Here is a 27308-nt window from a genome sequence, read left to right on the forward strand (position 1 = left end):
AGATGTACACAGATGTATACATCTGTAGATGTATAAGATGTATAAGAAGGAATGCTCTACAAAATGACTCTATGGCCCTGCTTAAATCAATTGATGCATTAGTTGTTTCATTTCAGGCATGTGATTTTAAAAAACCAGCCCACACAATGATACATAAACACCAACCTAATTACTTTTTCCCTAGCATGACTGAGTACAGAGTAGATGTACAATACAGTTCATTACAGTTGAAACAGTCACTCCTTGTGTATAAACAAGGTCTTTGTAATAGCTTGTATTAGGTTGAATTTTTATGCATTATTACTATTACTTAAGAAGACTTTTTGCTAGAGTTATATAGTTGTAATTTATCAATTTACTTAGGAAATATTATGCAGCCAGGATGCCATATGTATGCTGAAATTTATCATAGTAGGTTACTTTATTTTTTTTCCAAATTATACACCACATCTCTTTCATTTTTAACAAGAGCATTACATATATTTTTTTTAAAAGACTAATATGTATTTGAATGTGTCACAGCAATGTTCAGTCTAATCAGCTTAGGAGCTATTTTAAAATATAATTCCAATATATATAATTCTAATATAATTCATATAGTAGTTATGATGGAAAACTGAAATACGCAGCTATGTATTTCTATTAGATGTATGAATTTGTCTTTTTGTTGTCCAATTGTTTAAAAAGTGAGTAATAAAGATTAAAAATATAGTTACTAGCTGCAAACCTGTTTGATGAATCCACTTCTTATACATCCACTAAAATCCATTTGTCAGCCTGCAGGAGGCTGCTTGTGGTACTTGCAGTGCCATGTCCTTTTGACTTTGGAATGAGCTTGGAACTCACAATCCCACTGAAACAGGACAAACTTTGCAGACAAAATGCCTTGGGAAGGAAGGACAGGAAATTAATTTGACCGTGAAACATTGATGTAAAAACATCAACCAGATGAAGAGAAAAAGGGGAATTCTCTCCAGCATGGAGAAATGTACAATTCAACTGCACAACTTGATGTTATCATCTGACAGGGAAGTGCTCTTTAACGTAGAAGATTAGACAGCAAATCAGCCAAACCCATCTGTTATGACATTTGGTTTCCTTAAGATCCATATTCTCTGCAAGTTTATAGAACTGGCTCAAGTTACCAGGAATGAACTATATTATGAGTAACATACAAATATTGTTCTAATCACTGGACTATTTGAAGAAAACTAATTTTAAAACTTTATTAACATACTTATTGCTGGCAACTAATACTTTTAAGGTAATTAATAAAATTAGTCTTGTGAACAATAGCAATTATCAACAGATGGGCAGTTACTTACAAAAATATTATGTTGGGAGCTTTTTGGGACATTGTAGAAGCATTGCTTTTACTGTAGTGTAGTTAGTTTTGTACTACTTTGTATATATCTGATGCAATATCTGTGCCATTAATTTGCAATTATGAAAATTGCATAAGAAATACAAAGAGACTTTCAAGTTATGTGAATGAGTCATTTCAAAAACCACTGTTTTTCTGAATTTAGATCAAGACAGCCCACACCAGGGTGAATGCAGAGTATATCAACATCTGTAAAAGATCTTGAGTCTGATGAATTTGTTAGTTTTTAAAACATTTGTTTCTCTGTAGAGAATACTGATCTTTGATTTCCAAAAGCTGGGCTTTTCTTTTTTTTTTTTTTTTTTTCTCTAACTATATGAGGCATAAAAAGAGAAGCTTCAAGGAGGATTTAGCACATTACTTTATAATAGGATTTATCCTTTTTTTTTTTTTTTTTTTTTAATCTGCATCGTTTTTCCTGTGACTTGATATTCTGGGGATTCTTTGGAGAAAACCAATTGGGTTTTAATCCTGCAAACATGTATTAACATGTTTAAAGCTTACACATGGGTGATCACTCAGTTTTGTAAAGCTAAGCAAATGAGAAAATATTTGCTGAACTGGAAAGAGTAAGCAAGAATATCTCCTGACCTTCAATGATATAGCATAGGCCAGGTGTCTCGCTAAACAAAAGCTCTTAAATGTTGCAGATTCTTTGCCTGCAAGTGGATAAACTAGCGTAAGGTCTAACACCTATTTTGATTTCATGGATGTTGTGAATATGAAGAGGAGAAAATTATTCTGTAAAAGACATCAGATTGGCAATTTTACCAAAGAACTCCAATTACCATGATTTGAACTACAATGTAGAGTTCAAACCTGATATCCTGAGCCAGGCTTAGTCTTAAGAAAATGAAACAGCACTTCTTCTTTGGGTCTGCAGATGAAAACATTGTGAACAGCACGGAGGCAGCAGCTGAGACATCAACATGCATTCAGGGACAGGGTGAGGGTTACCGTGGCACGGTCAACACCATATGGAGTGGAATCCAGTGCCAGCGGTGGGACTCCCAGTTTCCTCACCAGCACAACATCACTCCCGAGAACTTCAAGTGCAAGTGAGTAGAGACATGTGGGTATTACTGCAGTGGGAAAAGAGCTTAGTTTTCAAATGTTTAGAAATTCATGCCACCAAAGCAGGCCATAGGATCCCTGTCCCTGCTCTGCGACCTGATGTGTTCACTCTACTTGCTGATGCTGAAAAACATTTGAACATGGGAAAATCAGTTCTTCAGATCTCAAAATATTAGTTCTAGATGAACTTGTGTGAAACTGACAGGGTTTTTATGAACTTTTTCTTCAAGCATGTGTTCACCAATTTAATTGATTGTGAAGTGTATGGATGTTTTCCAGACTGGGACCTGAATCCCAATAGTGCTGGTACATTATTACTGTTTTTCTTTCATGGAGGTAAGTATTTGTTCACAGTTTGGTTACTGACTTTAACTTAATATGTCCTAAATATTACCTAAGTGTAATCTCCTTGGCAATACTTGACATTTATAATATTTGACAACACTTCTTCTATTTTCCATCTTTTTAATCCTTTTCCTGTCTCATTACTAAATGTACTTGTATGAATAGGACTGCATTTACCTGAAGGACCACCGGTCATCTAACCTTTCTGTACAGTTCATAAACTCCCAGGACGTGAATAATCTACTTATTTTAGGCAGTTACCTTAATCATGCTCTTTCAGTCCTTTTTTCACTAAGTGTAAAGGAAACCTAGCTGACCAGCATGGACCCAAAGCCCAGTTTGTACTAAATGTCTTTACTGATGGCTAAATATCAGTCTGGGCTTGTGCTGGAATTTAATAGCGTGGATCTTTCAAGGTAAAGAAAAGATTCCAGTCTGAGTTTGGATTCTCTCTCTAACAACAGCTTGTTTGAGCACAACAGTTAAGTTGTCTTAATCCCTTCACTGCTATTGTTCAGTTTATTGATCAAATACTGTGCATTGTAACACATCTACTGAAAATGTAACAATTATCATTGTAATAGAAAATAGGACCGATCCTGAGCCTTCTCTGTCAATCTTAGGACCATCTTGAATTTACCTGGAAGTAAGTGCTTGAGCCTGATCCCACAGGTTTTTCTCAGACAAACCACCACTTAAACCAATTTGCGCTGTACCTATGGAACGCTGCTGCAGGATTAGGCCCTTGTGCGGTTTTAACAATGTTCCTAGCAGTGTAGAGGGGCTAACAATATTAAGACTGCTTATTCAGCCGATGCTTGAGAGTGTAGTGGCTGTTCAGGCCAATAGCTTGAGTAAAATCAACAGAACCACTGGTACGACTGTTCAAAACTCACATGAGTAAGAATTACAGTATTAGGACCATTCTTTCCATAGTCTATTATCAGTAAGTGCTGCAGATGGAGAAATAGAGTGAAATATGGAGATGCACAGAACATGGCAACAACTGTCAGGAGATGGGAAAATAAAACTTACATTTAAGAGGTTTGACTATTTCATGCAAGCTGTGAGAGACATTTAGAGATGTTCCCTTGTGACTAACTTTTACTTTAAAGGTAACAGCTGTATAGAATTTCCACATACATATTTTTATATTCCAAGATTCAGTTTCTTAAATGAATCACTGACAGTCTTCAAGACTCTGTTTCTCTAAACTCAGCAGAACCATTCAAAGTACAGGGAATTTTAAGCACTTTGGTAATGTTTGTATTTAAAAACCCTTGTAATGGATTGCAGGTGTATCCAATGTCATCTTGCATGCAAATTTCGATGGAGAATCCTGAATAAAAATAAGCTATCTTGAAAATACTGTTAATCTTCAAATGAAATCTTGTATCTCGTCAAAACATAGGTCCATTGAAAATGAATTCCCATAACCATATTCTTATTACAATTACTATATTTTTCTAGACACTGTTCTTACTGGCTCCTCATCTCCTTGCACTTGACACTGATCAGTAACATACAGACCTTAAGGAGCCTATATTATTGCTAATTCATAATAAAAAGCAATAGAATGCATCAGCGGTTTTAGGTTATCCCTACTGTGAGCTAACATATTTATTTTTATAGGGATTTGAGGGAGAACTACTGCCGAAACCCAGATGGATCTGAATCACCCTGGTGTTTTACCACTGACCCAAACATCCGTATTGGTTATTGCTCCCAGATTCCTAAGTGTGATGTATCAAATGAACAAGGTAACAGAGAGAAGGGTGATAACGTGATTTTAAGTGAATGCTGTACTGTTCCAAATGACAGATAGGCAGGCCTGAAAAGTGGAGAAGTTGATCTCAGTACATCTGTATTACACCTGTGTAGTTCCGCTTTGGCTTTATTTGCATACTTGGGATTCATCATGGTGTAAATGACATTCGTTTCTCAGTTCATGTTTCAATTCCAGCAAGGAAAGCTGCAGCAAAGAATTGCTATTGGATCTGATTTTTAGACAAGGTGAATCTGCGTGCCATTTTATATTAGCTGGAGATCTCCTCCACTGTCTTACCTTTCTTAGTTTGAAAGGCTTTTTCCAGAGCTGAGATGATTTCCTTGGTTCACAGTCTTTTTATAATTGCATATGAGGCCACCAAAAGTGATTTTTTTTAAATTTATTTTTTCCATATACCCTTTGTCTAAAAGGAGTCGAGCTGAAAAAAACACATGGGACTTCCCATATAGCCTCTTAGCTTCAAGCTGTTACCTCTGTCTGTAAAGCCCACTCTGAGTCTTCAGGCAAATGTTGGTTTTCCCATGAGGTCTTGTTATTACTCTAAGGAGTATTACTGCATCCTGAGAACTGATGTGAATCATAGCATAAACTGAGGCCAAGACCTCAGACCTATGACCCTACATCAGGCTGCATTAAGATCTCCATCTTTAAATTTTAGCCATTTTTTCTCTTAAAATTTGAAAGAGTTGCAGTTGCAAGAGTTCTGTCAGAGAAAGGATTAAACTTTGACTTTCACTCTGTGTTTTTTGTAAAGTATCAATTATCAAAAAGTAAAAATACTGTTGAATATGAAATGAAATGCTTTATACAAAAAGTCTTTATAGTAGTTATCATTTTAAACAATCCTCTTGAAAAGTCTCAAAAAAGCTTGTGATAAAAGCTTATGAATTAAACATGACTTCTGTTAGAGTGAAGAGGCAAGTTTTTGAATTACATTAAAATTAAAGTGATGTTGATTTTTTGATTTTGCCAAAGTAGAACTTAAGTCTAGAATTATATACTGTTGCCAGTATCCAGAATCTACACAAAGGTAAGTTGTTTCAAACAGGCTAAGAGTGCCTGTTTTTTGAGGAGGGAGGATTAAGGGGGCATTTTTGCTTTGTTTCATATAAAACAGTTCCTGTCAACTTTTAGAATATTCTGTGTGACTCTTCTAAATTAACCATAAACTAACTATTTATGAAAGAAATTTTCCCAGTTTATCTAAGTAAGATAAAATTTAAAATGTTACGGTGTTGAGAATGAAGGCCTCAAGCAGGAAATTATGTATCTAAATTTGAAAACTTTCTCCCATTTTCTTTCTGATTTGATTTATACAGTTGTCTGATTTATATTGTATAGTGTTTGCTAAATATAACACTTGTCTTTAATTACTTGGAATACTGATGGAAAGGAAGAGTTTTCTTTTCAATGTTGCACAATCACCCTCCACTTCTTTTTGTCTCAACATTCTTATTCAGATTGTTATCGTGGCAATGGCAAGAGTTACATGGGGAATCTATCCAAGACAAGATTTGGGCTAAATTGCGCCACATGGGACAAGAATATTGAAGACTTACGTAGGTGTGTACATACGAAACAGAAAGAAATGGTTCAGTGAGTTCTGAATAAATACTGCCTCCAGATGGCATCTCTTTTTCTTCTGCAGTGATTTTAAAATATCCCCTTATGCCCTGGAGCTTTAGTATCTTTTTTTTCTTCCTTTTTTTTTTTTTTCTTTCGGTGTTTAAATACATTACACAACATGTCTTTGTTCAGGCTAACCACTAATTGCAGGCTTTGGGATGTTTCTTAGTGTTTAGTTTACTGGCCTGGTTTACCCCATCTTTGTCCTTGAAAGTTTTGTTCTGTGAGAGGATAGCAGGAATAAAGCAGGAAATGGTTATCTCATCAATCTGATCTCATAGCTCATGCTGCTTCAAGCAGGAGGTTGGACTTGAAACCACCTAAGGTTCCTTGCAGCCTGAAATTGAATCTTGAGTTACATTACAATCTAATGACACTGACATCAAATGCCATTAAAGAGACTTGCAATTTCTCTTGTTTATCATTACTTTGGTTTCATATTCAAGTAGCGAATATGGCAAGTTACTTTAATTTATTTCTTAAAGTAAAAATGAATCAGCAGTAAGTACAAAAGAAGTTGTGAGTTTCCAAGACATTTTCAATCATGCCAGGATCCTCAGTGTTGTCTCTGCTGGTTCAGAACAGTAGATTAATAAATCTCAGGAGTGACAAGAACAATGACTTCCAGGTACTGCACAAAGACAGAGATTCATAAAAAATTTTGCTACGTGTGAGATATTACACACATTAGTGGCCCAGATGGAAACAGTTTTCCTTTCATTTTCCTTCAGTTTCTGAAATCGATGTGATTATGTCTATATTACTTTTGGTACTTGTTCTTGAGTTAGTGCTCATGATCACCACAGTCGTAGCGCCTAACATGTCAACCATTGCCCTCTGGAATTTGGCTGTCCCTGATTCCTGCTGCTGACTTGATGGTCAGTCAGGTGAAGGCATGTAAGTCAGTAAGTCAGCCTTTGGGGAAGCTGTACTGCAAAAGGCAGACTTCAGTGGCACTGTCTGGAATCACCAGCTGGACTATATGTGGTTTTCCCTACACAGGGTCAGAGACAGCATACATATTCTAGTGTCCTGTCCATGTAAGGGAGGCAGACGTTTAAGTTCATGACTTCTGAGAGATCTGATAAGTCTTTAATTATCTGTGAATGAGACAGCTTGAACCAACTGGATGCTTGATGCAGCTGCATTCATATAATCTTGAGCACAGATCAGCCTTTCTCTTACTCCCATAAATCTTCCATCTGGGAACTTCTTTGGGGAGTTATCTGTCTCACTTCAGCAGTTACTCTGGTTATGGGTGTGCTAGAAGCAGCATGCATGGTTGGTTATGAACTAAAAGGGCGGTGCAGCTGTAACTTAGGAAGCCTGTATTGCTTCTGTCTGACAAGCCAGAAATAAACAACTTTCTCTGCTTCAGATTGCCACCCCAAACTTTCACCTTTAAAGTGCCTCAGGTAGGTTTGCAACTTAGGTGACCTATCACTGCAGTTTGTCTGAGCCATTCATCCTTCTCCTTGCCTGCTGCTCAGGCTGGTTAACTTTCTTGCGTTTGTCTTTCTTTTGCCTGATATTCAGCTTTCTTTGCAGATTCAGTGCTCCCTTGTGCTGTTAATCTGCAGGGAGAATGTACCTGTGCTCCCAGAGAGGCCTGCATATTTGCTGAGGGCAACACAGATGCTCTTCTAATCAGTGTAAAGATGCCTCCTCAGGGTATCCAGGGATTTTAGCTCCAGCAGGAGATCTAGAAACCTCCCAGCTATCCTGTGGACACAGTGCTTAAAATACCAACCAGAGGAAACTTGGACCCAGATCCAGCAAATATTTGGGTCTCGTCTTCCCTTTGATTTCAACCAGCCCTAAACCCTGACCTGTAGGCTTCTCAATCAGCTAATATTACAATGTGGAGCAAAGCAACATTTAACCTTTGAAAATTTGGGCTATAGTATAAAGCTTTTCAGCACTTTGAATTTTTTTTCCCTGTAGGCATATACAAATATTCAGAGAACCAGATGTTAGTAAACTGAAGAAAAACTATTGCCGCAATCCAGATGATGATTTTCATGGTCCCTGGTGTTACACAGATGATCCTCTCGTTCCCTGGGATTACTGCCCTATTTCTCGATGTGAGTACTTGGTATGCTTCAGGCATTGTCAACTGTGCAGTCCCAGTGAAGCCATGGTGTCACATGCATATGCATACCTTTCTGTTGTCACTTGTGGCAGCAGAAAATGTGTAATTCTATCAAAAATCAATTGTGCATGTCTGAGAAGGAATGGACAGAAGCTGCTTGTGCAATATACAAACAAGGGGTCCTTTTCCTTGACCAGCTTGGACATTTCAAGGCTTATTTATGCAGCAGGAGCATAAAAGGGCTATTACACATGGTCAAACGTTTTCCAACAGAACTAGCTATTGAATGAGGGCTGGACGGAGACAAAGAATTGTCTAGTGGTCAGAATGCTGGCTGTGGCCGCAAGAAACCCAGGGACATTTATCTTCTGTGCTACAAGCTTCATAGTCTCTTTATGTGATCTGTATTTGTTTGTAAAGTTAGGATAACTCACTATATATAAGTTGAAGTGTATATGTGCTATATAGATTAGATTCTGTTTTCGGATGTTTATGGGATGATTTAACAACTGGCAAGAATTAGGAACATCACTCCTCCAAAGTTGCATGTTAAAATCTAAATAGCTTAAATAAACAGAATTAAAAATCCTAGGGAATTCAGTAATAAACTAATGCTAAGTGGAAAAAGATAGATTTATGCCGAAAAATGTGCAATTCACATTTATGTTTAAAATTTTTCTCTTCAGTTCTTATTTCTAAATCACTGGGCTGTATATCCTGGGAGAACATTTAAATGCTAAATCAGGCTTTTGAATGCATGCCTGTGATCTCTAGAGGTTAAGAGTAATGTTACATTCATTCCTAGCAGCAATCTGCTGCATTTCCTCATAGTCTGAACTGCAGCGTCTCCAAGAGGTGATATTTGAAGTCTCAGGTGAATTCCTAAGGAAATATTCACAGCAAACATTTGTAGGGTATATGGCAATGGTGAGTATTATGATTTCTGGACTCAAACTCCAGAGCTGGAATATGTCTGTTTTACAATTGTAACTCGTATGGACTACTATTAAACTAGCAGTAGCTCATTCAGGTACTGATAACCAGCTTAACCAGTACAGACAAAATGCTGGCAGTTCCCAAGTGTACTTACTTGGTGCCTTTAACTGGTCTTTTCAAACTGCACTATATATACATTTATATATATACATACACACACACATATACATATGCATACACATACACATATGCATATGTGTATACATACACATGGAAATTTAACTATGTATATAACTGTATACCTTTTTAAATATATATATATTTGCCTAATGATGGAAATCTAGTTGGATGAGACTGCTTAAATTTTGCCTGTGCAAATTTTCAATAGCTACACCTGTACCTCTAGCTCATAGTGCTGGGTCACGGAAGGCAAAAATTTTGAACCAAGTTTAAGCAACCTTGTTGTAACTGTATTTTGACCTGGACTAGATGGAAGAACCAAACCAGATTTTGGGGAACACGTTTTGAAAAGGATAAGTTTTTACTGATAGCAACATAAAAGGACTTTTGAAGTTTCAAAGGTTTTTAAGGAAATTAGCAATTTTCACTAAATCTAATTTGGATTTAATCACATGACTTCTATAGTTCCTGAAAGCTTATAGAAAAGTCACAACTTCATTTTTCAGCATTTGCTTGTTCGAATGAAACATGTAAATTGAACATGATAGATAGCCTGATGTATTTGGGATTCAGCCAAGAAGAAAAATGCTTGAAACTCCTGTTGCAAAATGTTTAATTCTTATTTCATTCTATTGGAATGAAATTCCATTTTAGTTCATTCTATTGGAGTGAAATTCTGCCTTCTTGTTAATCCTTACTAAATTGTGCTTTTGCAAAGTATTAAAGAAATCATTGAAGTTTAAAACTTTGTGAACTATTAAAATTAACAATATGCCATTTTCTGGGGTTTTTTTACTCCACTCAGTTTTCAGATGTGTTTTAATTTTGTATTATGGCTATCTTATGTGTCTGTCTAGGTGAAGGTGATACAACTCCTACTACAACCAGCTTGGATGGTAAGTAAGTTTGCAGATGTACTGTGCAGTGCATATATTGTATCTTATAAGACTGGCCATTTCTTTCCAATTGGGAAACAAGAGAAAGATCAGTTAAAGATACAAAACAACATACAGCTTGGGAAAAATTGCTTTCACAGGAGGAAAATGTAGAATAGCTTTATTATACTCCTTTATCTATTCTCACTGTCCTGTCTTGCCAGTGGTGAGATATGGTAATGATTTTCAATGTTTGCTTTATAACTATGTAAATCTCTGAAAAACCTATTTAAATACATGTATTTTATATTCCCTATGAATATTTATATAGACTGACCCAGCTTCACTGAAGTAGTTTTGATGCTTTAAAAATATATGTCATTAGTGCAGGAAAGTTAATCCGTAATAAATATTGACCTTCTTGTGGTCCTTATGTGCAACTGTACAGGTTTCCTACCGCTGTTTTTAGTAAAATGTGATCTCTGGACCTGCTTTCAGATACTGTCATTCCTTGCGCCTCAACAAAACATTTGAGAGTTGTAAACGGAATCCCAACACAAACTAACGAAGGATGGGTGGTTAGTTTGACATACAGGTAACTATCACTTTGATTAGAAAGACAATATATCCACTAGGATATTTGTTTTGGAACCGTAGAAAATGTTGACCATAATAAGAATGCTTCTAGATTGCAGTTAAATTCTGTAAAAGCAGAAAATAAGCATTCCTGGAATATCAGGTGATTCCATAGTATTCACTCCATCAGTGAAATATAAATATTTTCATTATCACTAACTTACACATATGAGCTTGTAAAGCATTCGTATCATTCTGCTCTTTCAATTAGCTACTGCAGACCTTTTCGTAACATTGGCTTAGCATCCAACATTAAACTGTTTATTTTAGAGGCTGTTACAAAAAAAATTGAGTTTCATATCTGTATTTTAATTTTAACAGCAGTGCATTTAGTTGTGAAGTGTTGGATTGATACCAGTGTCATGTTTAGCTTTCTGCTCATATCACTGCATGCAATTGAAATGTATTCTGTATTAAAAAAATAAGTAGGAGCTATAGGGAAATCCTTTTCATTCTGTAAAACAAGACCCTAACATCTCCAGCTGGAAATGTGTATTACATTATGGCAGATCTTACTTTGCTACTGTGTAAAAGCCAGAACACAGAATTACCGTTTCCTACGTTCATTACTCTGGTTCATAACTCATCAGCTGGAAGTGTGAGTCGTTAATGTATAACAGGAGATATATCTCATGCATCAGCCCTGTATCTTCTGTCATGAAAAAAAAAAAGTCTTTTTTGTCTGCTGGTACAGACTGAAGTACAGCTCACTTCTATTAGCTTATGATTCATCATCTCTTTTAAAACCGTGTTGTAAAGTAGGTCTTAAATGAAAAATTGGCATAAAGGAAAAGATAAAAAGCCTATTTTCTACTCTGCTTCATTGCTAGAGAAATACCAGGGGTCCTTCCCATCCTTGCTAATCTTTGCATCTCATGAGCTCCAGTCAGAACTAGACCTTTCTGGAAGTCTAACCGATGGTCCAGAAAGATATTTTTAGAGGAACACCACTCTATTCCTAGACTAAGTAACCAGATAGGTGGGCTGAGTCACTCTCTGGAAAGGTTTACCTTTCCACTATTTTTTAAAGCAGCCTTGATGTTTGAGGAACTTTTAGACAGGTGAGGTAAATTACATCTGGGTGCCTGAAATTTAAATAGCTAATGTTAAAGTAGTTGAACCTGGATTTTCTGCTATGCAACAAAATTCCATTAAGCAGATGAGTGCTTAAATGATTTCAGATTCTTTTATGAAAAAGGGATTCCTGGGATACTCCAGCAGCAAAATATATTTTTAAGTACTACATATGGGCACAAAAATGTAGTTTTGTTTTGTACTGTTACCAAGGAAGCAAATAGAATCTTCTCTGAAACAAAATCTTAATGACTTCAGGACTTTCTGCAAAAAACTAACTGTACACCTCAAAATGGAATTACCATATCTGAATGGTAAAGGCTTAGTGATACTTAGAAACTGGTATTCATATTTGGCAACCGAGGCCCACCTCTAAATGTTAAATTAATCATTGGCATTTTCTTATATACTCAAACATATAACAGATTCAAATTCTGTTATTGGGTATATTTAAGTATATTTGAATGAATTTCATCTATTTCATGGAATCAGCTCTGGCTTTGTGCCACATTCAAATAGTGTGGCACTTTCCTATGTGTACTGCTCAATCTTCAAAAGCAGATGATGCGATCTTGTAAATTCCTTTTGATAGTTAGTGATGCAAACATAACATGCAAGAACACATTTGTGCTCCTGATTGTGACATTTTTATAATAAAACTGGGCAGAATCTATATTTTAAGAAGAATCCAGCCTTTTGGACCAGATATTTTGTTCCTCAACCAAAATACAATAAAAAAAAATAGAAAAGGAGGCAAGCATCTGTGTTATTCTGCTGTCTTTGAACTCCATATAGTCTGGGCTCCTTCCAGCAGTTCTTTGCAAAGCTTTGAACATTTGTGTGATTTGAATTTATAAATTGTGAGATTTTAAGCTTTTCCCAAATTGCTGACAATTCTGGTTCACTTTCCAAAAAGCTGCAGAAAAGAAATGTGATTTTGGAGGCACAAAGAAGGAAACTAATTAATCTCCATTCCACAGTCATCTTTATTTTTGAAAGAACTGTCATGCTTAATTGCTTTAATTTTACTTGATATATTATGCTGTAGGTTTTCTATAATCACATGTAGGATGTCATACATTGCAGATTGTTTCCAACTGAAGTATGTGGGGACAGAAATCTCATAGGGCTGGTAATCAAATAGGAACTCTCCACCTTGAGGTCAATGCTTTGAATAATACCTACATGAATAATGACCAAATGTTGTTTACATCTGGTGGCAGTTTGGGGACTTGCTTGAATGTTTCAGTCCAGTTCCTATTACAAAGAATTAACTTGCCTTTTTTTTTTTTTAATTATGTGTCTTATTATAAATTTAACTTTGAAGCTACTAAATGAACAGAGTAACTGAATTTCTCTTTCCTCCTGGTTTATACACATTGGAATAAAACTCTGAAAAGTCATGCTACTGTAAGTGTTGAAACTGCAGAGCAAAGGGGCAGAGACATGTTTTTGCAGGCTGTCCGTCAGCCATCTTTCACCAGCAAACATATGTGGGGAGCAAAAGTACCCTTTAAAGCTTTTGACTATGTAGAAACTAACACTATTACTTTTATTTATTTGTTTGTTTGTTTATTTTCTTTTTCTTCATTTTTTTTCCCCAGGAATAAGCATATCTGTGGAGGTACTTTGATAAAGGAAGAGTGGGTTCTAACAGCAAGGCAGTGTTTCCCTTCTCGGTACAGTAGTCTGTAGCTTTGCAATATTGAAATACATCTATTTTCGGGAACTTATCAGCACAACATTGCTTCAACTTAAATGCAACATTTTTCCCTTCTGTTTGGCTTTAGCACTGCTTTTCTGATGTAAAAGTCCTGTGGGACCTTTTTATTTTCTGTTATTATTGTTGTTAATCTAAAAGAGCTCTGGCTATTTTACATAGAAGTATAAATATGTTTTCCAAGTGTAATGGTTAGACAATTGCCTCTTTATGAAAATAATCTCATGCTTCTGCTTAACTGGACAGAATAAAATAGAAAACTTGGGTAAATCTCAAAAAGTTCAAAGGTTCATACTGTCCAAGGATCTAAATGTTTGGATACTATTAGGAAAAAAAAAAAATAGATTTTATTAACAGTTAAAGATAAAATTATGTAGTGGCTTCAGACCAAAAACTTACATCTGAGCATGTTGACTTTGGAATAGCAGTTGGCTGCATAAACCCATTTCTGGTGAAGAGTATTAGTTAAGATCTTCTAGCATAATCATATTAAGCAGAGTTTTTTGAGTTATTTTATTATACACTCAGCAAAATCCTAACCAACTTTGCCTCATTTAGGTACAAAGATTTGAAAGACTACAAAGCCTGGCTTGGAGTCCATAATATCAAAGGAAAGGGAGAGGAAAAGCATAGACAAATTCTGAATATCTCCCAGTTGGTATATGGCCCTGCAGGGTCAGATTTGGTCTTACTGAAACTTAGCAGGTTAGTAGCTATTATTGCCAATTCCAGGATTTTTAAACGATGAATGAAAGTCTTCCTAAATAAGATTTTAAAATTCAGTTCTCTACTATCTCTGATGCTGCAGATGATGTCTCCATGGGGGAAACTTTCCAATTGTAAGAAATTTTACTTGATATATGCAGAAATGCAGGTTCATCTACCTTACTCAGAAAACAGATGTTACTTCCGAAAATCATGCCTACATTTTTTTTCCTGATAACCCAAGTTTAGGTTTGTTAGGAGGTTTTTTTTGTTGAGGTTTTTTTTTAAAAAAAAAACAAAAAAACCCACATTGACTAGTATATGGTTTTAATTTAAAGAATAAGCACCAGATTGTAACTGAGATCTTTGTGTATATATGAGCTTTCAAACTTTCTCTATATTAGCAAAACTATATATTCAAATGAAATGCCATCATTACTTACTTTTAAGATGAAACCCCAAGTTAAATAGCATAAAAATGGTGACAGCATTTCAAGAAATCTTTTGACAGTTAACAGCTGTAGCACGAAAAATAGGTAGAAGAGAATCCATCATATTCTTCAAAGATGGAAAAGAAAGGAAAAGAATTGGCACAGTTTTTAATTGCTGTGATGTATAATAGATTTAACATCATTCTTAAGATACATTTTAGAAGGTTAAGTAAAATCCATCATACCTATTATTTGTTTTCTCTTTTCAGACCTGCCATATTGACAAATTTCGTAGAAATAATCCGATTGCCCATTTCTGGATGTACCATTCCAGAGAAGACCAGTTGCAGTGTTTATGGATGGGGATACACTGGATGTAAGAAATTATTTTTAAAAACTAAACGAATACGTTGACAGCTTACTTCCTCTTGTCGTTATAGGTGAGGCTGCTGGTATTGCCTGATGCCACGCTTGTCCAACAGTTTTTGTTATAAAATGCAGTTTCAATTTTTTTCTAATTTTGTAAATCTTTGAGCATTTTATCTAAGAACATTCAATATGAAATTTTTTCTACTAGCCATCCTTTTTTTTTGTTTTTGTTTCAGTGACAGGCAAAATGATTTAAACATTTCAAAGAATGAACTAGAGAAAAATATTGTTCTACATGTTTAAAAAATCTGGCAGAATTGTTTTGCAGAGTTCTAACCCTTTTTTGAAAAATTCCGATTCATCTACTTGAGCAGTCTCTTTCTGGATCCCAAAGCAAACTGCCCTGTGGAAAAACTAATACAGAATCACGTAATCAAAGGCATAATTAACATACACAAAGACAGTGAACTAAGGATGCACAGGCAGCCCTAAGTCTGGCATTTCCTAACTTTTGAGTACTTGACTTTGCAACCTTACTGATGTTTATTAAACGCAGTTTTTGTGTGAAGTAAATACAAATATGTGGGAGAACAGACATTTATTTAGTCTGGTAAATACTATATCTGTCTAATTATGTGTTGATGATAAAGTTAATAGCTGCCAGTTGACAATAATTAGTCCAATAATTACTGTGCTCAAATGTCGTTTTGCCACAGACCCTGAGTAAGCAGCAGCAACATACTCACGCTGTCCTGGAAGCAGAGCAGAAACTAGACTGTAATTCTGAGGCTCTCTTCCTTGTAACCATTACTCCGCATTTCTTTGTGGGTGGCAATGATCTGTACCAGCCCTCTTCCAGATGACTGCCTTTGATGTTCCCAGCATGGCTATGTTAGCCATCCTCTGGGGGAAACGGCTGTCTGGGGGACAGGGAAGTCAAGCTGGAGCACGGTGCAGCATCAGGGGAGAGCTTAGCTTAAGAGATTTGATAAGGTATTTGCAATGTTGTGGAGCTACGTAATACAGTAAATACATAACATCTGTCATCCAAGGACTTTGTGCTATATTTTATGCACTACTAAATATAATCCTCACGGCATCCTAGTCAGGGAAGGAAGAAGTGTTACATCCACTTTTGTATTCAAGAAAGCAGGATAACAATTCAGTAAAGGGCAAGCTTGGCATTTTCTTTTGATGGCTGTGCAGGGAACAGGCAGGTCCAGGCCCTTTATTTATCTTTGCAGCTTGTACAGGCTTGTCTTTTGACATGTAGAACAAGAGCAAGCTCCACAGGGCTCCTGCTTCCTGACCTTCACACTGATGAATGGAGATTGCACAAAGCCGTGGCTCTGCCCTTGCAGGCACAGTCATTCAGTGTAGCTAAGCCAGCACAGAACGAGAAAAACTCTACTCTGCTACAGTATTTTTCAAGCACACGTCCTTCCCTAGGCCATGGCAGGCACTGTTACACATTAACTGGTGTTTAAGACAGGGAGCAAAATCCTCGCTCCACTGATGGGAGTGACAACATTCCGAGGCTCACTTTTTCTGATTTCTGTGACGTGACAGGGCAAGCTGGTGGTGGACTGTAGAGTAAACCCAGTTACCTAGCATTTTCTTCTAATACAAAAAACTTCTCCAGATATTCTCAGAGAACTGAACAGACATGCGCACCAAACAAATTTCTTGCAAATCTCATTTGTAGCAAATATAAGAAATCCAAAAGACAAATGCATGATAACAGTGAGGCTGGACAAAAATGTGAGTACTGGGGAGAAAATACAGTAACTGAAGTGACATGAATAAGTTTATCCAGACTGCATCTTCATTTCTTTTTTTTTTCCCCTAAAATAGAATAAAGTTCTCATTTTCTTTTCAATCCTAGTAATTAACTATGATGGCCTTCTCCGGGTAGCAAACCTGTTTATTTTGGGAAATGAGAAATGCAACCAATATCTCAAAGGGAAGATCACTGTGAATGAGTCAGAAATCTGTGCTGTGGCTGAAACCGTCGGCGCTGGGCCTTGTGAGGTAAATACTGCATTTCCTAATACATTCTTAGGAGCCATCAACCTGGCTATTTCTTTCCGAGAAATAATTTACTAGAGTTTTTTATAATTACTCTCTCTGTATTAAACTTGTACACAAAAAAATTATTTTAATCTTTTGCATTGGAAAATGGTTTGTGTTTCTAGTGATCTATTTTCTGCCAAAGTGCAGGAAGGTGTTCCTTTGCTTCAATTTCACTGTACTGCCACACTAGTAAAGGATTTACATGAATGTTAAATATACTCGTGTGACTAAACACTTTTCTAGACTGAGATAAATTTGTGTTCTGTAGAATAAGGTCTAAAGTGGACTGTGTGCTAAAAATAGCAGTATTTTTTGATTGAGTAGAAAGCAAAGGCTGGAACAAATTTAACTACTTACTCAGATGAGGACTTGCATGCAAAATACAAAGTCACTGCTCAACAGAGTTGATAAAGTTATGAAAGAAGGAGAAAGATTCAAAAATGTACTGAGGTTCAGTATCAGTCAGAAGGCTGGAGCATTTGGTCTCCGTAATCAAGCCTGAGCAACATATCAGTGAGGACAGGAGAACAATTTCAGTGAAAGTATAGTTTGATACAGTTGTTTTGCTTGGGACTAGTTTTGATGATGGAGAAAAGATATCTGAGGAGAAGTGCTGTAAATCATTTATTACAGGAAGCTATTTTTTGTGTGGAAAATCTGCCTGATGAGATGAAGTCTAGAAGGAGGGCAGTCATGAATATTATTATGCATTTAATATCTGGAGTAGAATAGATGATTTCCTAATACTGATGTTAACCAAGCAGTGAAATTTTCCCTACTCAGGGGTACTACCAAATCATAGGGAAACGAGGTCTTCACCAGGCTGAGGCCTCTTCCATTTACTATTAATGTTCCAAAGGATCGTTTTGTTATTGCAAAGTATTTTCCTCAAAAGCAAATATTTAATCATAAATGAGCTCTTATACACGTCAAGACTTATAAATGAAACATCTGCATGGAAGTCTGCTGGGGATCCTGCACTTTGTTTTCCCCCACAAGAAGAAATGGACTGAATTAATTTTAGCAATCAGTCTTAATCACTGTATGGTTTCCTGCTCCCTGAGTTCCCCTTTGAAGCTACTTTCCTCAGCAGAGAACAGGCAGAGAAACAGAATCAGATTGGCAGGTGAAACTCCACTCCTGAAAGTGTTTTATGAGCCGCTCTGATGGTACTGACATAGTTTATTGTTCATGTGGGAACTAATCGGCTGTTAGTCAGAAAAAAAACCCAAACCAAACAAAGGTCAAGCATTGTTGTTTCTCTGGTGATCCGGAGAGAATAGAATGCTAATTGTCAGCTTTTATTGTTTGAAACAATGTCTCACTATCCGATATGAACATTTACTGTCTAGTTTTGCAGCTAGTTTGCTAGGTTCAGTATAGAGTTTGCCTGGGTAAAAACTGCAGTATCTATGTTCAAGTCCCAAATCTATGTGAATATATCTAAATTACTGTTTCAATCTAATTTAAACTGGATATATTTTAGTGCTAAATAAGACCCCAGTCTGAGTTGGTCATACTCCAAATTTTCACTGAATGCATGTGCTGGTGCATAGATGTCTCATTCACTCAGAATAATGAAAAAGAGTATTTTAACAAGTTATGTCTCAAAATTATGTCTACAAAATATTACCTTTTATTATGTTTGAGATGTTCTCCCACACCCCCCACCCATTAGTACACTTAGATTCTCCTCCTGGAGCCTTGCAACATGATTGACTGACAGAAGGATATTAAACTGGCTCTGTCAGTAGTCTTTGATGCAAAGCCTGTGATCACAACAAAGATGTTTATCAGTCAACTCACTTTCTGCTCATCTGGTTTACATGCACATAAACAGATATTATGCTTGCAGGTAGCTGGAAGAGGACAGTGAGATCTGGTAGTCTGAAGTCACTAGAGTCACATAGAATAGAACAGAATAGAATCATTAAGGTTGGAAAAGACCTTTAAGATCATCAAGTCCAACCGTCGACCCAACACCACCATGCCCACTAAACCATGCCCCTAAGCGCCTCATCTACACATCTTTTAAATACTTCCAGGGATGGTGACTCAACCACTTCCCTGGGCAGCCTGTGCCAATGTTTAACCACTCTTTCAGTAAAGAAATTTGTAAATGCATGTAAAGATGGATCATAGAGTTTAATTTCCATAGGAAGCAACCAAAGGTCAAAGGCCAACCTTGACATTGGTTCGCATAAGTTCTGGTTGTGAAAACCATATTGGAAGCTGGTTTTTGTCCCATGGCAAGAATAACTCTATTGCCTGTTCATTGAGCTAGGTCATCCCCAAAAGAAATCAGTCAGAGGGAGACAGGTGGGAGCTGTGTCTTGAAGCATTTTGAGAAGTGACATTGTTTATGTTTATTTTTTCCTAGCGAGATTATGGTGGTCCCTTGGTCTGTGAACAAAACAGGCTGAAGATAGTAGTTGGTGTCATTGTTCCTGGCCGCGGATGTGCCATTCGAAATCGTCCTGGGATTTTTGTTCGGGTCTCATATTACTCCCGGTGGATACACAAGATTATGATGACCTACAGAAAACCCTGAAAAACTCAACAACTTCCATTCAAAGAAAGATTTTGGACAACATGGAATTAATGTGTAATGTAAAGATCAACAGTTTTTTAACTACTTGATAGTCAAGTTTGTAGAGCTTCTTTTAATATTTATGGGTGTTTTTAGTGTTTTTGTCTATCAGTGTTGTGTTATAAATGTTGGAGTGACTTACAGTATATGCAAGTATGGTGACATATCTCCTGAAGATACTTGAATGGGTAAACAATTTTGCAAAGATATTATTACTGGACGATAAATGGTTTTGTAGAAATAGATCATATGACCTCTTTTATGCTGCTCTTCAGAATATCTTGGAAGGAGAAACAAATTATAGTTTTATTTAACACATCTTATTCTTTCTATGAGCCATATATTTCTCTTCATATATGACAAAAGACCTACTGAGAGATATATGCATATGTCAAGGACAGCATATATGATCATATTTCTCTTCCCTGCTTATAAGAGGTCAAAGATTTCAATATTTCATTAAAAAATAATCTCTTTAGAAATTAATATTTTCATTATTGATGGACGTTGACAAGCCTGCCATAAGCAGAGTTCTCACAGAAGTCAATATCACTTCCTTTTACACCGTGCTTATAGACTCTAGTTCTGCACTTGGTCCTTTCAGTGTGTATGTGAACCCCTAACAGATATCTCAGAAACCATTTTGGATGAGAGAAGAGACATAGAAGCGGATTGGTTAGGAAACTATTACTCATTTGTTTAAAGTTAGTCCCAGAAATAACTGTGAATTTACAATGCTAAAGAGAGTATTTCATACAGTTTGAAAAATTCATCCTGATTAGCTACTGGCAGACTTTGGCCATTAAAAGAAATTTCAATCAAATGCCCAAATCTTTCTCAACAGACAAGTGTTAAAAATTCAGTTGATTCTAGTTATTTCATGAAAGTAACTCTGTATTTACAGCAGGAAAAAGAATAGTTGAATCTGGCACCTGGCTGAGAGACTTAATACTAGGAAAAGTAAGTTATACATTAATAGTCTTTTCAGAGACTTAAGATCTTTAATAAAAACTTACCTAGGTTTGGACAAAATTATATCCTTTGTATAATTCCTTTCAGGGTAATAAAATTATTGCAGAGATTGATATGATCTTGTATGTAATATGGAAAACATCACCAATAGTTTAGTAGTTTGTTTCCTGCCTGTATGTAGAACCATCGTTTTCCTTTATGTTGGTGGGGAAAGGGAACAAATAATCAGTATCTATGAAAAGCGCTTGTTCTCCTTTAGGCATTTAGTTGTATGGCTGGAAGTATTATACAAATATGTTGTTATAGGTGGCACCAATTACCCTGTAATTTCTGGAAAATTGATACAATGTATATCCAATTGTTAGTTTTACTACTGTACATGTAATTGCATAAGTAACTGCACCGTTACTTCACTTGTGACTATATAATTGTATGTGTTTCCAGTAGCAAATTGTATGGTATGGGTATCGTATCTAACTGCATAGCCGCTAAGCTGACACCATGGTGTAGACATATAAAAGGACATTTCATTTAGAAAACGCAGGGTTGAATTCTGCCCTGGCAGAAAGTAACCACTTCAGGGGAGCTGTCTTGGGAGGCAGCCCTCATGTTGACTCACCAAATTATTTTCTTCAGCAGTGCACTTTGACTTCAGTGGGACTCAAATATGCTTACATCTCCTGGTGAACTGGGATGAGTTTCAGCCCACGCTTAAGTGGCTTGGCTTGCTGAGAATTGTGTCAAGCATCCAGCAGATTCTACTGGCACATAGGAAGAAGTCTCAGCAGCAGAGCTTCTGAAATTCCTCCTGATGTAAATAGTCTCTTTGGACAAGATGCGACTTCTCTGTACAGCGGATCTGAGGTTGTGGATTCAACGCAGACAGCCTGTCTCAATCTATTCTGGCTGCCTCTGAAGGCTTTATGCTCCTTTTGGGCTCTCTTACTTACCAGGCCTGAAGAGGGCAGGATTTAGTCTGTTGTATTTACAGTTAATTATTGCCATGTATGTGAAGAGTGTATTCTTACTAAGTATATACTGACCATATCTTATTGAAAGGATTAACTTTTTAAGAGAGACTTTTAAAAAACTCCGAGTGAGTTTTGTTTTCAGTCACAAGTAGAATGTGGATAAAATATATAATTCCATGTTCACTCTTTGTATTCTAAGAATTGTTATGTGCTCACTGTATTATATTTGCAGGCATTTTGTTATGTCTATCTAAGAAAATTGAATCCTAAAATATTTTAGTTATAAGCTTCTGCTGTGCAGAAGACTGTGATTTTTATATATATATACACATATATATATATATGATAAAAATACTGTTTTTTGTTAGACAACGTGTAAGGATTTTTACCTGTTTGTTCTGGGCAGCGCCTCAGTAAAATAAATTGTTGATGCTCCAGAACTTAACATGTTTGTATGCACTTGCTTATCAGGTGCTCTTGCTCTCCCTATCTCAGTATGGAGGGCACATGAGACTCTGAAGAGCAAGGGAAGAGAAGATTAATGATATGTGGCAATGAATTTGTACTTCATTTATTCCTGTGAATATTTCTTGTTGGTACCAATGGTACTGTACCAGGCAACTGTTATAACTACAAGATTCTCTTAAGAAAGGACACTCTGTAGATATTTTTTCACTGTTCTAATGTTCTTCTCTCTGAAATAACAGGGGAACCTGATCCACTGCCCATCTAAATTGCTGGAAAGCCTCTTACTAACTTCAGTGAGATCTGGACTTTACTTCATAGATGTGATTTTATTCATATTAGAATTAAAGGGTACAGAACTTAAATTCTTATCTAAGGACATTCTTAAACTCCACTGAATTTCATCTTCATTCTCCTTGCTGTAAGTAATCCTTGGTCTCTGAAAAGTATAATAACTGGATGTAAAATTTTGGAATTAAAACCTGAGCTGATTTTGTGCTACTGAAGTTAGTTTGACTTAATTACTGATTTTCTTTGGGCATTGGAACTGGCTGACGCTTCTTCCTTTCATTAATGAAAACGTTTTTCCCTTAAAAAAGCTTTTTTCCCTCTCTCTTTTTCTCTCATAAACCTCATGACCCTCAGAGAAACTGTAGCTCTCATTGGGAATGTACTGGTCTAGATTTTTGCTGCTACTGCTGAAATCTTCTTCTCTAGTTTAAGATTAAAATTCTCTGAGGCATTCTGCAAACCCTTGCTGCAGGTAATGCCAATGTACTTGACAGAGCTACTCACTTGAGTTAGAGCTTTTCAGACGAGGGTCCAAATATATCTCTGAGGGTCAAAATCTACTCAGGCAAAATGTCCCTTGAAATCAGTGAATGTGATTGTCAAAAGAGCGGGGGGGGCGGGGGCGGAGGGGGGCTGAAAGTTGCTCAGTGCTTTTCCCTATGGCCGTGCACTGAACTACATGCATCCTTGTACACTGAAAAGCACACAGATTCTCAACTCCACAGCAACTGCAACAGGACGTGAGGCTTTATTGCCATCCTTCTGGAAGGCTGGTTGTAAACTAGTTGACCCCCATGGAACCTGTACGAAACCTATTGGATTGGTTGTTTAGCTTTGTTTCCTTATCAATTATTTTCTTCCTCCCTCACGTGCACTGGTATATTATTGTTTTATGAATGTTGGGGCTGCTGGCAGGAACTAACATGGCTTTTCACCCTAAAATTTTACAGTGTTCCTTTTTAAACATACTCTTGGGCATTTATGTATTTTTCCTGTGGGCATTTTTCCCTGCATGGGATCTAACTTCAGGGAGTTGCCTGTGGAATTCGGTGTATGATAAGAGTATTTTTTCATATTTAAGTGGGAAAAATAATGGTCCCGTTAAATACAACTAGCTGAATGCCTAATGAAAAGGGAACACTGGTTATAACTTGTATTACAAATCTTCTGTAATTAATGGCATCTTCATTAGTTAATAAAGTTGGTATTTTTGTAACCTTGTTTACTCTTATTATTCTTAATAAAGTATTTTATAAAAAACAATGGCTTAATTAGCATTATATTCTTATTTAAAGAAGAAGGTTTGGAACCCCATTGCTAGGTTCCCAATTCTAATTTCAGTGAGGGATTTTAGCGTGCAAAGTAAGGAGGACTGGTACTTTAAAGATCTTCATGTGTCCAATAACAGAATTGCGCATAAAATGAAAGATACAACCAAATCCATGCTGTGATCCTGCTGAGTCTCCCCAAGAGCTTCCTGATGGAATTCTGCACTGAGAATGGCCTAAGCATATTATGGAGAGAGTATATTTGCAGTGGAAAGGGCGTGCTTAACCTAAACGTGAATATTTGCCAAGAGGTTTGTAGTTCCTTACAATTTCAGTATGAAGGGCTTGGAATTTTAAATATTTCTTTTAATATACTTTACACTTCAGGAAAGGGCTTCCCTCACTGTGTCACTTAGTACTACTGGTGGTGCCTAAGATAATGCAAAGGAGACCAATAACTTGCACAAACCTACGTGCTGCTGCTGCACTTAATATCAAAACCAGCCAACAGCAATAGCTAGCAAAAGAGGAAACAAGCAACACCCTTACTAGCCCCAGCAGATTAGTGCCTCTGTCCAGCCAAGTACTATCAAGCTCCTATAGCATCATGGCATTCTGGTTCGGTAAGTTCAAATAAGGGACAGTAAGCTCATTACTTCTTTTTCATTATCCAGATGAAATTTTAAAGTTCTAAGCATTTCTTGTTTCACTGAGTTTTTGATGATTTAAACATATACTTGCTAACAACTCCAGCTATATCAACCATGAATCATTCTTCAAATAAACTCATGTGCAGAGTGTTTGATTCTGAATTTTCATGGTAAACATCACTTTCTTTTTGTTTGTAGTCCAAAAAGGAGATTTCCTAATTGATTCATAAAATCAGTGGATTTTATCAGGAACTCCTGAAATCAATGGGAGACTTGCCAATAACTTCAACCATGCAGGAATGCTTCCAAAATCATAAAAATCTAGAAATAGTCCATATGTCAAAACCGTATCTTGTTGCAGTTTTACATTCAAAGTGTTAAGGATGTTCAGGTGACCTGTCTACCTCCTGGGAGCCATGAGAATTAACTGCTTGTACAGCAATTTGCACAACAAAGGGATATTGCCTTCATATTACATTCTGTTATGGCTTTATCTTTTGTAGTTGCAAGAACACTATAATCTGCAGATGATAAATGACAAAAACCCACATCGAAGCTCAGTACTTGCTTTCTGCTCTTTGTTATTTAACAAGCCTCGTGTAAACAGAACAGGCCATTTAGTAGACTTCAGTTGTGTATCCTCTCTGCCTTCAAAAGCACCGATTTCTGGACAGCTATGTTCCAATAAAAACCACGTGCAATAAATAGGAAAGAAAACAGCTGGGAGGAAAAAGGCAAACCATAAAAAAGTTAATATCAAAGTAAGCCCTAAAATGAACAGATAAATTTTTTTTCATGTTGTCTCAGTTTTTATAACATAGGATATATGGTGTGAAAAGCTGCAATAGAATAGCTTAATAGCCTTAGCTTTCCTAAAGCTGTTCCACTTTGGTTCAGAACACTTGGGAAGGTGCAATGACTTCTCCATATGGTCACAGAGGATGTAGTGCAAGTTGTGCTTCTGTGTCTGAGGACCTGATCCTACTTGCTTTGAAATCACTGTCAGAACTCCATCTAGGGCTAATGGATAGGCCCTAAATCCTCCTTCTGAACCCCTTGGACCTTGTCATGGGGCTGTTTCAGATCCTGACTTAGTCAAGCACCCAGGGCATGTTCCAGACTGGTACTGAGTAGCAGAGGAGAAAAGCGTATGTTTTACTTCAAACCTGGGCGTCAAAGTTCCACTGCAGACTATCAACTTTGCTCAGAGTCTAACTGAATATAAGGATTGGATGATTTGCTTACTTTTGATGAATTTGCTTATTATTCAAATAATAATTAAAAAAACATGATGGATGCAGTAACTATTAATGTAGTTTTTATACACATAAATTATACACATAATTCCCTTAGGGAATTTCTTAGGGAAAAATGCTCCACTAGAGAAAAAAAACTGTACCGCTTCAGAGCCTAAGAGATGCTGGCATTTGCTTGAGATATCTCAAGTTGTGTCTATTTAAGCTAGCATTGTCCTCAACAAATTGGGTTATTTGATATATTCTACTGGGAAAAAAAATATATACAGTAGAGTGCAATTCATAGCAATTTATTAAAAATAAGGCAGGAAATATCACATTAGAGGCACACATTGGATTAGATGAGGCTAGCGTAAAACACAGACAGGGATATAGCCCTTCTCACCACTTGAGAGAAGTTTTGCCTTGAGTAATTTGCGAGTTTATAGTATTTAATTCAGTTCAATTATACTAACTGAAAATTTTCCAGATGGTTTTCTTTCCTTGAGGATTAATGTCAGCATGATACACAGACTGAGCAAATATGCATTTACATCAACATTGCTATTACAAACCATGTCAACAATAGTCTCATGTCTTTGGTGTAAATATGTCATCTGCTGTTCAGCCTTGTGTCTAACAGTACTGTAACTTCACATACCAGTTACAAAACTGCCATCACGTAGTTTCTTCTCTCCTTGTTTTTTGTTTTGTTTTTTTTTAATCAAATGAAAGCTCAGAAAATTTGCTGTTCAGAGCAGTATAAGTTGTGGAAGCTTTGCATTAAGCATTCACTTGAAAGCCTCTGTTTTTCATTGTTGTGCATCCTCACGAGGCAGCTGAGTCCCAATTATTGCCTGATCCTACAGTTCTTTGAAGTCTATGTTTCTGTTGGCAAAGTCCCCACATAGCCTTAATTTTTCCTGTTGAACATATTCAGAGTATGTCTCTAAGAATACCTGTAGGAGGTGAAAACTCATTGCAGTCCTGAAATATTCAGATACCAGCCTTCAACTATCCACACTGATGTTCCTAGCTTGCCATCAAGTACATTAACACAGGAAAAGGAATATGCTAGTGGGCTAGATGGCTTCTACACATCCCACATCAGTGAGGCTTGGCTATCCTTGCGGAGGTGCTCCACAGCCCTCTATACCAAACCATCCATACATAGCCAGAGGCTTCATGTGATTGAACATTAAAGCCCACAAATTACACATGGACATACAAACAAATGCACACACCCCCACACAAACGCACACAGATGCCTTCACAATGGTATCTCACTAATCTGAACTTCTTGGTCTACACAGATACTTCAGGAAAAGGGTTATAACCTGGGATTTTCCCTGTCACCCGGGGCTGTACTAACTGAAGTGACTTAGTATAGGAAGAAGACAACCTGAGAAGAAAGGTCTTCCTACCAGGAGCACTTATCTCACTCCCCAATAATCAAGAATAACAAGGGGAAGCTTAGTGGTGACAGCCAGGAGTATGAAATTTTCACATCCTGAATTTGCACATTTGTGATGGTAAACTTCTGTAGTGTAAGCCTGA

The 27308-nt window shown here is 36.7% G+C and overlaps 1 protein-coding gene across 1 annotated transcript in view; it reads left to right on the top strand.

Annotated features, from left to right (window-relative positions):
- The window catches only part of HGF (hepatocyte growth factor), a 57560-nt gene extending 37308 nt beyond the window's left edge, over nucleotides 1-20252 (top strand). Inside the window, exons 8-18 of the mRNA XM_076328622.1 lie at nucleotides 2268-2442; nucleotides 4436-4563; nucleotides 6053-6155; nucleotides 8163-8302; nucleotides 10284-10322; nucleotides 10800-10896; nucleotides 13616-13690; nucleotides 14290-14436; nucleotides 15137-15243; nucleotides 17122-17267; nucleotides 19690-20252. Coding sequence (XP_076184737.1) covers nucleotides 2268-2442; nucleotides 4436-4563; nucleotides 6053-6155; nucleotides 8163-8302; nucleotides 10284-10322; nucleotides 10800-10896; nucleotides 13616-13690; nucleotides 14290-14436; nucleotides 15137-15243; nucleotides 17122-17267; nucleotides 19690-19860 — 1328 coding nt within the window. The 3' untranslated portion in view covers nucleotides 19861-20252. The remainder of the gene's footprint in view (nucleotides 1-2267; nucleotides 2443-4435; nucleotides 4564-6052; nucleotides 6156-8162; nucleotides 8303-10283; nucleotides 10323-10799; nucleotides 10897-13615; nucleotides 13691-14289; nucleotides 14437-15136; nucleotides 15244-17121; nucleotides 17268-19689) is intronic.
- Nucleotides 20253-27308: the final 7056 nt, after the last annotated feature.

The sequence above is a fragment of the Aptenodytes patagonicus genome, chromosome 1, assembly GCF_965638725.1.
Source record: "Aptenodytes patagonicus chromosome 1, bAptPat1.pri.cur, whole genome shotgun sequence".
In the NCBI taxonomy this organism is placed as follows: Eukaryota; Metazoa; Chordata; class Aves; order Sphenisciformes; family Spheniscidae; genus Aptenodytes; species Aptenodytes patagonicus.